The sequence below is a fragment of the Capricornis sumatraensis genome, chromosome 23 (assembly GCF_032405125.1).
Source record: "Capricornis sumatraensis isolate serow.1 chromosome 23, serow.2, whole genome shotgun sequence".
NCBI classification, from domain to species: Eukaryota; Metazoa; Chordata; class Mammalia; order Artiodactyla; family Bovidae; genus Capricornis; species Capricornis sumatraensis.
This window is the reverse complement of record NC_091091.1, coordinates 42,148,399-42,162,360: the sequence shown is the minus strand read 5'-3', so window position 1 is coordinate 42,162,360 and position 13,962 is coordinate 42,148,399. Positions and strand designations below refer to the sequence as shown.

Below are 13,962 nucleotides of genomic sequence, written 5' to 3'. Positions count from 1 at the left end.
GAGACTTTAGGCCACAAGGAAAACTCCAGATACTCTCACTGGAGACTAGAAATCCCATTGCCTGCCTCGGCTCCCAGGCAGTTACAGGTGGAGACCCAGCTCTGCGACTCCATCCACGTCCCTGTCTGGTGAATGGACTCTGAGCACCTACTAAGTGCCTGACAGTGCAGGGCACGGTGGATACGGTAGTGAACAAGACAGAAGAGGATCCTATCATCGTAAAAACCCCAACCCACAGCTACCCGACGGCTCTTTTCCACTTAAGAAGAAAAGCGAGACATGACATGACCCACTCAGAAAGCAAGAGTGTCAATGGCAATCCCTAAAGCCCAATGCCTTAATTTTTTTAAATAAACAGAAATAGCAGCAGTTCTTCTGATTTAAAGTCCCTCATTCCTATATATTCATAAGCATATTCAACAGAAGGGATCGTTTTTAAATGATCCTTTAAATATGAACTTTAAAATGAGATATATCCAGGACTTCCTGGTGGTCCGGGAGTTAAGACTGCCGGAGGTATGGGTTCGATCCCTGGTCAGGGAACTAAGACCCTGCATGCCGCGAGGCAAGGCCAAAAAAATAATAAATGAAGGATTTCCTCAAAGACTTTCTCAAAACTTGCAAGTGTGTGTGGTTTTGGCTGAATAAACTCCAGTACTTAACCCCGTGGATAACTTTTCAGGAATCTCTGGGATGAAGCAAATGCATCTTTCTGGCAGGCGTGACCTGCTCATGGGAATGGAGATGGTTTTGTGGATTAATGGCCAGAAAGACCTCACACATCCTGAAGGTGCTGACTTGTGCATCCCTGCGGAGGAACACGGACTAAGCCGAATCACATGCTGGGCAGGAGCTCAGTGTCTATAACCCTGCTGTGAACCTGTCCCCGGGGTCTGCCTCGACTGAAGACACAGAAGCGTTCATTTATTAAGACTTACTATCTTCCAAAGGCAGGGGATAGTGAAAGACAGAGTGATTTCTAGGGCTTCTTCTGGAGGATGCCCGCGCTCATTTTTATTGTTCTGCTAAAGACTAAGTGGAGAAGATACTACAAAATCAGCTCTTTGCTCCTCCAAGGTATCACTGCTATTGCCAAGGCATGATTTTATCCTAATTGATTTAACAGAAAACCTCCCACCACCACCCCCAACACACACACACAAACATACCCTACCGTGGCACCGAATAACCTGGGGGCCACCGTGGAGATTTTCTGGGCCCTGGGACCCCAGCTTAGCTAGCTCTGGTTACCAGCTCGCCTCAGGGTCCCACCTGGAATCTGTGCTCATTTTCCTGGCAGCAGATCTGGGTGAGTTTTAGATCGCTGAGCCCATTTATCTGCCTTCTTTCCTACCTGCCAAGAGCATCTCAGATATATTCTTTTTTGTTTTTTGGCTGCACCACGTGGTATGTGAGAATCTAACTTTTCCGACCAGGGATCAAACTCACACCCCCCTGCAGTGGAAGCGTTGAGTTTTAACCACTGGACCACCAAGGAAGTCCCAGATTCTCAGATATTTTGAGAAAACATCTTACTGAACTTGCTTTTCAAAATCTCACTCTCCTGCCTTAAATTCTAAGCTTCAGAGGGTAGGCTCGGAGAGGGGAGCCACATGCAATTTTAGCCCCTTTTTTACATCATGCCACACACAGCTGGCAGACCAGCAAAGAAAGGTAACAGCAATTATACCAAGCAGCTCAATGTCTTTACATCTAAGAGGCAGCTCACTAAAGCATGTGCTGCTTTGAGCTGAAGAGGCCTGACGTTATTGTTAAATGGGTCCTGTCATTCTGAAGGCAATGCAGAGTGAGAGGGCTGGACTGCTGTCTTCATGGGTCTCTCTTTGTTGGAGCTTTGCTAGAGGACCACAAGGAGCCTGAGCAGAAGCCGGAAGGATGCAGCTGAGTCCAGATTGCCATTCCCAGGATCAAAGAAGCCACCTCACCAACTTCTCTAGGCCTACTGACTCATTCATAAAATGGAGTTCAAAGTGCACACGTCTTACAGGATAAAATGAAATGACACATCTGGTCATGCAAAAGGTAATGGATTTCAACCAGGTCTACTATTGCTCACTGCTAATATTTCTGAAACTTTTAACATATGTGATGAGAGGAGAAGAGGCTTTCAGAAAGGGACAAGGACACTGCTCCGATTTCCCGGGGTGGCCCTTCTATATGTCTGTATCTCAGTGGCAATGGTGCCCACCACTGAAGCTCCAATATTTTGGCCACCTGATGTAAAGAACTGACTCATTGGGAAAGACCCTGGTGCTGGGAAAGATTGAAGACGGGAGGAGAAGGTGACGACAGAGGATGAGATGGTTGGATGGCACCATGGACTTAGACATGAGTTCGAGCAAACTCTGGGAGTTGGTGATAGACTGGAAAGCCTGGCGTGCTGCAGCCCATGGGGTCAAAAAGAGTCGGACACGACCGAGTGACTGAACTGAACTGAGGAATAGGTAAGGCTTCCTCCCGAGGACACCTTCCCCTCTAATGGATGTAGGAGGGAGAGGCTGATGCCCTAGCAATGGGCCATCCAGATCTGTGAATCTAAAGCCACCACTCCCTCAGGGTCTCGGACCAGAGACAGGGGGGATCTCGGAGGCTCTGTCGCCCAGTGGTTCCTAAACTTTTCATCCCTGGGAATCACATAGACTAAGTTTCCTCTCAAGGCATCACGTTTCAAAAGACTGCCCTAGAAAATGGCATTTGCTAAGCAAGGGTTCAAAGGAAAATGTTTGATCATAAAGCTCCGGTTTTAAGCAATTGGAGACTACTGGTGTCGCCACAGAGCTGATGTGCTTACAGACCCCAAACATGCAATTCTAACTAGCTGGGCATCCATCTAAACTAGGTCTATTCAGGGTTTTTTTGGAATATTAAGATGATGTGAATCTCCTGTGGACCCAGGTAAGGAAGTTCAACATCCTCATTCTACACTTAATGAAAGGAAGCCTGAAAGACGGTCACATAAAGACTGTGGGGGGGAAGAAGAGGCCCTTCGAGTTGGGCAAACCTGGTCCTACGTGGATTAGCCCCTCAATCTTTAACAGCTCAGATCCTCCGCTCTCAGGTTCTTTCTGGGGAACATATCTGCTCCCCACCCTCCACCTGGTGCGGCCAGATGTGACCTCATGAACAGGAAGGTCAATTCAAGAACAGGGCTCCATCAGTTTCTATGTCCGGTTGCTGGAGGGAACACCCAAGAGATGGACACGGACCACACCTCCCGAAACGGCAGCTCTTCTTTATTCACACGTCCAGTGGACTTCCCATCGCCCACCAGCTACAACTACGGGCAGGGCTTCCCAAATCTTCACAGTCATTTTCTAAGAAGGCAGAGTTTACTAGAGTTTTGTTCCAAACTTACGGATTTACCTATTCGTAAATTTTTTTTGGCAGAAAACAATTCTCGAGTATGTCAATGAGCTAGTGAGTGGTCTTCGTTCCAAGCTGAAGATGAAGAAATGGATGTCACCACTGAATGAGGCACCTATTAGCTTAAAAGGTATTATTAGGATCGCTCTGTTTTCTTGGTGCTTAGTCACTCGGTCATGTCTGAGTCTTTGCAACCCGTTGCACTGTAGCCTGCCAGGCTCCTCTGTCCATAGGTTGCTGTTTCCTTCTCCAGGGGATCTTCCTGACCCAGAGATTTTCTGTTTTCTATGAAAATAATGCATGTATCTATTTGATTCCTGGTGATACAACCACACACATATACCACAAAACACACAGACTTTTTGATTCCTATCTACGATGGCAAGCTCAGGCTGGCTTCTATACGTTTCTATGACATTTAACAGATCCTTTTCAAACCTCAAGAGATGTGAACCAGCAGGAGCCATCAAAATGGCCAGGTCCCCGCTGGTCCTCACCTACTCCTGCTGCTTCTGGGATGTCCACACACCTCCGCACATCTCCCTCACACGAGACGTGAGTGATGCAAAAACCAGACTATGTGGACACTGCCCTGTACACCTGCCTAGCCTTGTTTTCTCTCCCTACAAAGCTGTCTTTAGCTCCCACTGTGTTCATGGCGCTGTGAGAAAAGCTGCCTCAGATAGGGTTCTTGTTGTCAAGAAAGACACAATCTAGGGGAGAAGCAAGAGATGCACTTGAATCATGGTTACCGCATCAAGCAACCTCAAAGTAGGTTCAGAGCAGGCACTGAGGACAGGCAGCGAGGGGCCATGACCAGGGAAAGGCTGGGAGTGGGCAGGACAAGCCCGAGAGACAGGGAGGTGCGGGTATCCTGCAGCAGCCACCGCAGAGGGGCTGGATGGGGGTCCCATCCGGTGGGGTTCCTGGCTCAGGGGTGTGTGCAGAGAGGAAGAGGAAGACTGAAGGAGAGCTGAGGCCAGATCCCAGGCCCCCAGGGTCACGGTGGAGTAAGATGGTCACTGTTAAGCCTCCCAAGCCCCCGGCCGCAGGGCTAACCTGACAGCCAACCAAAGCCTCCATTATTCAGAAAATACAGTGCCCTGAAGTCCAAGTCTTTCAACATCAAAATACAGAAAGGCGTGTCGTAAGATAAGCATCCACAGTCTCCCCCAGACTTGAAACAGCTCTCACTGTACCAATACTCAGAAACCTCTGGGCACAAAGCAAGCCACCCAGGCCCCAGATCAAGAAGAGCCTCCAGAGGAAGCTTTCCAAGTTAAAAAGGGCAGCAGTGGAGACAAGAACATAGAGCACAGACTTGAGGACACAGTGGGGAAAGGAGAGGGCGGGATGAATTGAGAGAGTGGCATGGACATGTGTAAATTACCACGGATAAAACAGCCAGAGGGGATCTGCTGTATGACGCAGGGAGCTCAAGTCAGATGCTCTGTGACAACCTAGAGGGGTGGGAGTCCCCTGGTGGCTCAGACGGTAAAGGATCTGCCTGCAATGTGGGAGACCTGAGTTCGATCCCTAGGTCAGGAAGATCCCCTGGAGGAAGGCATGGCAACCCACTCCAGTATTCTTGCCTGGAGAATTCCATGGACAGAGAAGCCTGGCGGGCTACACTCCATGGGTCTGAAAAGAGTCGGACATGACTGAGTGACTACACTTTCACTTTTCACTTTCAGAAGGGAGGTGGGAGGGAGGTTCAAGAGGGAGGGGACATACGTACACCTATGACAGATTCACGCTGACGTATGGCAGCTGCTGCTGCTGCCAAGTCGCTTCAGTCGTGTCTGACTCTGTGCAGCCCCATAGATGGCAGCCCACCAGGCTCCTCTGTCCCTGGGATTCTCAAGGCAAGAACACTGGAGTGGGTTGCCATTTCCTTCTCCAATATGTACGGCAGAGATCAACACAACATTGTAAAGCAATTTTCCTCCAATTAAAAATAAATTTTAAAAATTTTCTTGGTTACACCCTTGCTCCACCCAGGTCGGGGGCAGGAGGTGGCCTCATAGAGATCACGGTTCCTTATTAGCAGCGAAGAAGTGGATAAGGTTTCCCTGTATGATTGTCCTCATACTGAATGCTACTTAGTTTTTAAGACTTGCTAGAAATTAAGATCTTAGAAAGGGGAAACTCAGACCCATCAACGACAGCCCAGAGTACTGGAATGACGGCCGAAGACTAGGCTCACAAGCCCCACATGAGGTGGGTGGAGGACAGGCCCCATGAGGACTGGGAATGCAGGGTCCCATCATATTCCTCCCTGGAAGGTTCTAGTTGCCGACTTAAGATATATGGATTTTTCAAGCCAAAGAACCAGGCAGACAGCTGCAAGTTGATACATGTTAAGGGGGAAGAAGATATGAATGATGTAAGTGACACACCTAGGGCCTGTGAGAAGGACTCAGGGTTCTCGCAGGCAAGCCGAGGGGGAGCCTCTGGTTTAGGGCTTGAGCAGAAGGTGCTGGTCACATGGTGGAAGGTCCCTAGGGGCCAATGAACTGTGCGGACCCCGAGAGGCCCCCGGGCCAGTTTACCCAGCTGAGCATTCGACACAAAATCCTCAAGGAACACAAGCCATACAGCTGAGAAGGTACAAAGCTCGGGGGAGCTCAGGGCCAGGTGTTAGTGGGCACTCTGCTAGCTCTTAGCAGGTGCTATGGGTCACGGCACAGCTGGGTTCAAGCCTCAGGCTGTGTTAACAGGCAGCCTAGCTCAGGGAGCCCCGGGAGGCAGCGATCCACAGCACAGTTACCTGGCTTAGCGGTTTCTTTCCTGGCCCTTTGCTCCCTAGGGGCAGTAGCCTCCAAGGCAGGGTGGAAGTCCAGCTGGCCACCACATTGCTTACCCTCCGTGGGTGAATTGAATTTGGTCTCGTTCACAAAGGTGGACAGGTCCGAGGGCTGGGGGTAGTCCTGTTTGTCAGCCTCCAGATCCACCGTCATGCACGTCCACTTCTGATTGGTGACCGCCAGCTTCTCCTCGTCAGTTGCATGGACCACCGCTGAGATCACAGGTGGCGTTTCCGGCGTGGCCGCGGGGGTGGGGTCCTACCAGGAGAAGGGAAGCCGTCTCTCCTCTCGTCCCGTATCTGTGCCCACCCACAGGATCTGGGTACCTCCACCAAGGACGGGACCCTGTCACATTCCTCTGCTCAAAACTGTTCCAAGGAAACAAATTCTTTCCTCTATGAATTTCCTTTTCTGATGGCTTGCTTCAGGGGGTGATGACCATGGGTTTAAAAAGGAATCAGGATTTTGTGTTTTGATTATTTGAGACATTCCTGCTCATTCACTTTGAGAAAAATAAAGAAAATTTTTACAACTGGCACTTTTATTAGGACAACTATAGTGTTATGCCCACAAAGGGCTGGACATCAATACCACCGACATCACCCAACAATCGTCATGCCTGATGCCAGAGGTAGAGAAAGTGAGTTTCAGCTCCATCTCCACAGAGGTGTGCAGCTGAGCAGGGCAGGGTGGGAGCCCAAAAATGTTGCCACAGATGTGGCACTGGACCCAAGACCCCTCTGGTGGGGCTGGGCGCCTCTCTGCAGCCCTGCCCTGGCCAGGGTTGGCCTGGCTGGGGTCTCACTGGCTTGGATGAGGGCGACAGAGGAGATCTACTTGTTTTATGACCTTGAATGGCCTGACACACATTCCTGGTCTGTACAGGTGAGAGGAACTGGTAAGAGGGAGACAGGGAGCTGTATGAAGAAAGAGCCCAGCCCCCATTTCTTTAGGGGATGGGGTCCCTTTTCCACCCCAGTCCTGGTGCTGGTTACACAATCCAGGGCTCCTCGCACACGTTCAGTTCTTTTTCACTGAATATGCGTTTATCTCCACAGACTTCCTCAACTTGATATTTAAGGATGTTCTCAGCAGATTAACTGGCCAGATTCTCTGGACCAGCACGATTCCCAGAGAACTAACATTTTTCCTGGGCATCTGCCAATTCTGGGGACATTCTCTGACATTTCCCCAAGGGAAGTGATCAAAACCAAGTCTTGCAAACACTGAGGGACCCTCCATGTAGACGACAAGGAGAAGGTGTTGGAAACATGGCCGTGATGAGCAACTGACTAGTAGAGGATAAACACCCATCAGTCTTGACTCTCGCCCCTCCACCCCCGGGCGAGCGATAAAATGATAAATATCAAGGGAACAGTATACCTGAGAAGGTGGATCAGAGAGAGGAGACCGTTTTGGCGACTTTTTCACCCTAAATGTGTCACTGGAAACAAAATGAGAAATGTAAACACAACGGACAGAGGCACAGAACATTCCAGAGCCGACCGAGGCCTGCAGCGTGAGTGCCGAGTATCTGGCCCAGACCACCCTCCCGTCCACACCACTCCCACCCCGAGTGAAAGACGTCCACACTGACAATCCACTCTGATTTTTTAACAGACACTGTTGCCCTCGAGGGAAAGATTCATCAAGCCAGAAGTGTTTTGAAGAGCTGCCATTGTGGAGAGCTGACCCAGAAAGTGAAGCTAACTTTGCCCAGATGCTCTTACTTTAAAAAACCAGAATCTGGTGAGCGGATTAACACGTCTGCATTCATCCAGGAGGGTCTGAACCAACTAAGGTGGGAGAGGGGATGTGAGTTCACGACACCGATGAACAGGAACCAACTGACAGAAGGCCAAGCCGACACGGCACTCAAACAGCTGAAGGAGCCGTGCAGAAATGGGAAGGCAAGGTCTGGGTCTTCGGAGGGAACTGGAAGATTCCCTCCTACATGCAGGAACTCTGAGCCTAATGGGTTCCCGCATCTCTGACCTTCTGGGTGGGATTCTGATTAAAGGCAGGGCCAGGGGTGACATCATTTTGTTTTTTTTTCCATTTATGGAAGAATACACATAAAATTTACCATCTCAAACACTCTTAAGTGTACAGTTCAGTGAAGTACATACACACTGCTGGGCAACCAAACTCCAGAACTATTTTTTCAGAGAGGAGATCATTAAAAAAAAAAAAAGCCTTTCCTAATCACAATGAACACCTCTGGTCGCTTTTTTGTCCTTCATGTAAATAACTGGGGGTGAGGGTTGGGGAGAGGAGGACCTAAGCAAAGGAGACATCAGCTCAGATTCCTGAAAGAGTCAGAAGGAAGGGGTTTTTTAGCATAGATGTTTCCATTATATTTATTGGGTGATAGGGGGGTAATTTCCGCAATCAGAATGGAGACTTCTCCACCTGTAGACCAGACTCTGCCCCATGGTCCCAAGCCCCTCAGTGGTCTGGTCCGGCCTCCAGAAAGGCAAAGGCCTGGGCGGGGGGGATCCCCTCATCTTACACTCCCACTCTCCATCTCCTGCTCTATGGACAGAGCAATCAGGCACCAAGTTCCTCCTTGTGTTCTCTCAGATAAAACACTCCACCAATGGCATCCAGTTATGAAAGAGGTACTATAAATGGTTATTTACAGCATCTGTGGCATCTGTCACGCGAACAGTGCCATTACAGCTTGAAGCATATATTTATTCGTGCATATAAATATGCAACTGTGTATTTTACAGTTGCTAAGTGGCTCTAAAATACTGGAGAAACCCCTAGGGCAGAAGAGACCCTGAGAGCCTCCACTCCATCCCAGGGCTGCTGGGAGCCTGGGACCAGGCCAGCTTCTCTTGGAAAGATGTAGAGGCAAAGAAGAAGCCTGTCCATGGGCCCTTGGGAGCGGCCTGCACGATCTCTCACGGCCTGGAATGCACAGCACTACAGGCACAGAGGTGGTCCGACCTGTTGCTATTTCCCTCAACAAGGCAACCCCCAGATGGCATGCGGATACCCTGCCCAGAAGCCGCCTGGCGATGGCTCTCACAGCCGTGTGCTCCACTCTGAGCTGACCCTGCATTTCAGGGGGCTCCCATTGGTCTCAATTTGAAACAGCCCAAACATTTCTGCTTCACATGTAGCCAGAGCAATCAACAGCAGTTCCTGCCTGTGGTCGGACTGGATGGTTATTTTAAGGTGAAGCCACAATACTTTGAAAGCAATCGCCTACTTGTCCCATTTAAAATGGAAAAATGGAATGAGAGTTTAAAAATAAAAAAAAAAGTATGGGTTTCAGATGAAGACATCCAATATGCAAGGGGAGAAAAAAAAAAGAGGTTCCATTCCTGACAAGCAGACAGATGTTGGATAATCACGTTTTCACAGCCAAGCAGTTTCACTTATGCTAATCACTATGAAACAGACAAATAACCTCTGCTACTGGGAAGCCCCATGCCCCGTCATTCCCAGGCCCGCCACAGAAATGTGTAAGCAGCAGCCACGGAAAGGAAATAAAAAAGAGCTTGGAAGCAAAAGCAAAGGCAGGAAAAAGCACATTTGGCATAAGAGGCAGATTCCGTTAAATTTACTTACAACAGAGAACATACAGACATCACATCTTCAACCATCCTAAGACAAGAAGACAAAGAAAAAGAGAGACAGACAGAAGGAACTGACAAAAAAGATAAATCTGCAGATGACTGGCTATTGAAGGGGCCATCCAGTGTTCGGCTTGGACGCGGGGGCGACATCCCAGCTTTTTGGAGAGGAGCTGTCGGGGAACACCTTCCTCCCTCGGTTCCAATTATCCCATAAAGTGTTGGTGGCTCAAAGAGCCTTGCCACCCCAGTGAATGACTCCTAGCCATCTGCACCGGAGGTGAGACCTGCGGACAGGTAGGCGTCCCTGACCTCAGTCGGCTCAGGTGACAGAACAGAACAGAACCAAGCTGTCTTGTGGGGAAGGAGAAGGTGATGCCTTCAAGTTGACTCTCACCCCACCAAAATGAGACAAATGGCTTTGCGGTGTGGGCATTTCCTTTTTCTCCTGTTCGAGGCTTAAAATAAAGCTTCCAGCACAGATTCTAGGGAATCTTTAAGAAGGGCGTGGTTTAGCAGGTGATCTAAAAAAAACCAAGTCCACATTTTTGGCCAGGACTGCCTTCCAGCCACCACCACCACCCAAGGTCAAAGCCTGCTTAGAGACCCTCTTCTCAGGAAGCCTCAGGTTCTTCTCAAATGTTAAATGTTTGGGGGCGGTGGGGAGCGGTGGGGAGTGCAGAAAGAGAGGTAAGCAGGTTACCCTATCTTGATCTGTGCCAGGCAGACTCAGAGGGGCCAGCAGTCATGGTCTGTTCTGCTGAGATGCCACCAGAAGCCTGGCCTTCTGGTCAAATGATTGATGATACTTCACTCGAGAGCAAGGAGAAAGGCTCCAAGCACCAAACCACACTACACTTGGACCAAAGCCCCAAGGATGGACCTGCAGCCATCCTGGGCTGGACTCCAGAGGCATGGACATGTGTATCAAGTGCAATCCACTCAACCACAGTCTGGACAGTAGGCCCGATTACTCATGGCCTCCTGGAGACTGTGGGGACCGCTTCTCCCTTTGAGGTTCCATAGATCTTTCCTGGATCCACAGGGCCTGTGGACTCTCACCTATGAAGATGAGTAGATAAAGGGGCAGAAACAACATGGGTGCTTCCTACAGGGTAGCCAGGGTACAGGAAGGGGCCCAGACCAGGCTTCTCTCTCATGGGCTTCTTGAGTCTATTGTGTTTGCCTCTTGGGCTTGTTGTTGTTCAGTAACTAAGTCGTGTCCAGCTCTTTGCGACCCCATGAACTGCAGCATGCCAGGCTTCCCCATCCTTCACTATCTCCCTGAGTTTGCTCAAACTCATGTCCACTGAGTCAGTGATGCCATTCAACCATCTCATCCTGTCGCCCCCTCTCCTCCTACCTGCAGTTTTTCCCAGCATCAGGGTCTTTCCAATGGCCTAATGTCTCATTAAAGGGCAGAAACAAATACTACAAAATCTTAATAACATTTTAAAGGGTGGATCCCCTAGTTTCCAGGCCACTCCAAAAAGCAATTCACATGTTAAACAGAAAACGCTAAATCACCAATAGGGAGGCTGACCAGGCCACCACTGGGCTGCTCCCTTTCCATGGATTCCCTCACTCTCTCCTGAAGTTCAAGATCAGGTCTTCAGCTACAAGTAAAGCTTTAGACCACTAACTGATCGAGGCAAGAGGTCAAGGACTCTAGACCCAAAGGGATGTGAGGATGGGACACAGCACCACTATGGGCGCGGAGAGGAATGAAAATGGGTACCCTGCTGCAAGCATGTGGCGCTGTGGCAAATGGCGGGGGGCACGGCAGCCCAGGTTTCCAGGCAAGTGAGCAACGATACAGCCAGTGCCCAGCCCCGCCTCTGACCTTACCACCTGCACCCCTGAACTTACGTCTTGAGGGGCGTCTTCTTCTTCTTGGCGGGCTTGTTCGGCCCATCCCCGTCCACTCCATTGGCTTCAACGGCACTGGCTGGGATCTCAAAGGAGGCTGGGGATTTAGAAGGTGAGCTGGGGGCCTTAGAGCACGTCTTAAAGGGATCAGTGGACTCATCACAGGCGTCCGGGTCAAAGTTGTAGGACTGTTGGGGCAGTTTGGGAGACTCCTGCATTTTTGAGGTGGAAGAAAAAGGGTTAAAATTGGGGTCATCCCACTTGTCAATATCAAAGGTGTAGGTACCTTTAGCGATAGGGATGTCATTGGGTTCAGCAGGGGACCTGGTAGGCGAGGCAGGGGTGTTGTCGAGTTTCTCGGGTGTTTTTTTCATCTTTGGCCTCCTTAGGGGCATTTTGGCAACTGGCTTTTTGCCTATCTTTTTAGTGGGAGGCGGGGTTTCCTGCTGGGTGTCCCAACTACCCTTGTCCTCAGAATAGTCAAACTCCAGCCTCACTGAGAGGCCTTTGGCTGGGGAGTCCTCTTGCCCCCCACTATCTGATGGGGTCACCTCCACTGCCTCAGGGGCCGTGGCCGGAGGCAGGGTTCTCCTTCCAATGGGAGGTGAGTTCTGCACTCTGCCACCCCCCGAAGCTGGGGGGACAGCCCCTTCTGCAGCCTCACAGTCCAGGGGGCAGGCCGCCTTGGGGGCAGCAGCAGGCTCTGGGGGTGCCTCCTCCAATAAGGCTGATCTGGAGCCTTCTGCCCTGGCCGGTTCTGGTCTCGTTCCGGCTGTTTGATTCTCTTCGCTGGGGTCAGGGCTCTCTCCGGTCGGCTCGTGCTGCGTCTCTCTCACTGGGGGCGTATCAGGGGGTTTCTTAGTGGTCTGTTTCTTTTTTAAGGAAGGTGGCCTCGGTTTCTTAGTTCGCTTAAGGGTACTGGAAGCACTGCTCGAACCCGCGCTGTACGCATCTGTGACTGGGGCCGTGGCCTCGGGGTTGCCTGAGCAAGAAGCACCATCAAAGTCACTAGCTTGCAGACTGAGCGAGCGGGACAACGTCGACTTAGAGGTGGGGACGGAGTCCGTGGACTTCCTCCGTGAGTTCACCTTACAGTCCTGATTCTTAGGGTCTGAGGGGCGAGGCTCCAAGGTCTGAAGGTTATCCACCAGCTCGATGTTGTCAAAGTCCAAGTTGTAAGTCCCGCTGCTGGCTATCGGCTTGTCTTCATCGAAGACGGCGGAGAAGGAGTGTGGTGGGGGATGGAAAGGACTGCCTTCCACGGAGCTGCTGCGGGGGCCATCGGGGACGGAGGCAGGCTCAGAGCTGCATCCTGAGGGAACGGAGACAAAGCCATCGTTGAAGGACACAGGACACTTAAGAGAGTCCCTCTTCTAGTGCCAGACCATCACCACCCTCTAACACCAGAGCCCCAGGCCAGCCCGCCCACCCCTCAACAAGCATGCTGCTTGGGTACAAATCCTGCTCTCACCAGGCAGCTCCAGGCCCTGAACAAGCAGACCCTCAGCTTTCTCATCTGTAAAATGGGACCAATAAGAGCTGTTTAAAGGGTACCTTTAAACACTGTCATCTAAAACACACTTACCTAGACTTCCCCAGTGGTCCAGTGGCTAACACTCTGCACTCCCAGTGCAGGCGGCCCAGGGTTTGACCCCTGGCTGGGGAACGAGACCCCACATGCTGCAACTAAAGAGCCCTCCTGCTGCAACTTTAAAAAAAGAAGAAGGAAAAAAAAAAACCTTGTATGCCAAAACTAAAAATGCAATGAACATCGATGATCCTGTGTGCCACAACTAAGGCCTGAAACAGCCAAAAAATAAATATTAAAAAAATTTAAAACACATTTACCAAGCGCCAGATCAAAGCAAGGCACCATTCTAGACGTTGGGGCCTCCATAATGAACAAAATCCTTGCCCTCCTGCAAGTTAGGTTCTTTAGGGAGAAGACAGTCAAGAAGCAATTAACAAGTAACATGTGTGGGCTATCAGATGGTGGTAAGTGCTAAGGAAAAAAAGAAAGTCAGGGTAGGAGTGTTGCAATTTTAAAATAAGGTAGTTGAGCAAAGCCCATCAAGGAAAAAACATTTAAGCCAAGATCAGAAACAAGATAAAGGTGTTTATCTTTATCTGTGGGGATATCTGGGGGAAAGCATCCAAGGCAAAGGGAACAGCAAGTGCAAAGGTCCTGGGGTCAGTCCACACGTGGGGTGTTGCAGAAATACCAAAGGCCAGTGTGGCTAAAGTAAAGGAGAGGAGCAGGAAAGGAAGACAGAGAAATAATGCAGGTAAAACATAGTGAGCCTTCAGTAAGTATT

General features: G+C 50.1%; 1 protein-coding gene across 4 annotated transcripts in view; it reads right to left on the bottom strand.

Annotated features, from left to right (window-relative positions):
• The window catches only part of LOC138070571 (transforming acidic coiled-coil-containing protein 2-like), a 154,370-nt gene that overhangs the window by 25,614 nt on the left and 114,794 nt on the right, over nt 1–13,962 (bottom strand). For 3 of the 4 annotated variants that reach the window (XM_068961862.1, XM_068961863.1, XM_068961864.1), the window contains 3 exons: nt 11,648–12,959; nt 7,575–7,635; nt 6,248–6,449 (listed from right to left, as the gene is read on the bottom strand). In XM_068961862.1, the coding sequence (XP_068817963.1) occupies nt 6,248–6,449; nt 7,575–7,635; nt 11,648–12,959 (1,575 nt within the window). Of the gene's footprint in view, nt 1–6,247; nt 6,450–7,574; nt 7,636–9,773; nt 9,810–11,647; nt 12,960–13,962 lie in introns of all 4 variants that reach the window. The other variant, XM_068961865.1, reaches the window with a different exon arrangement.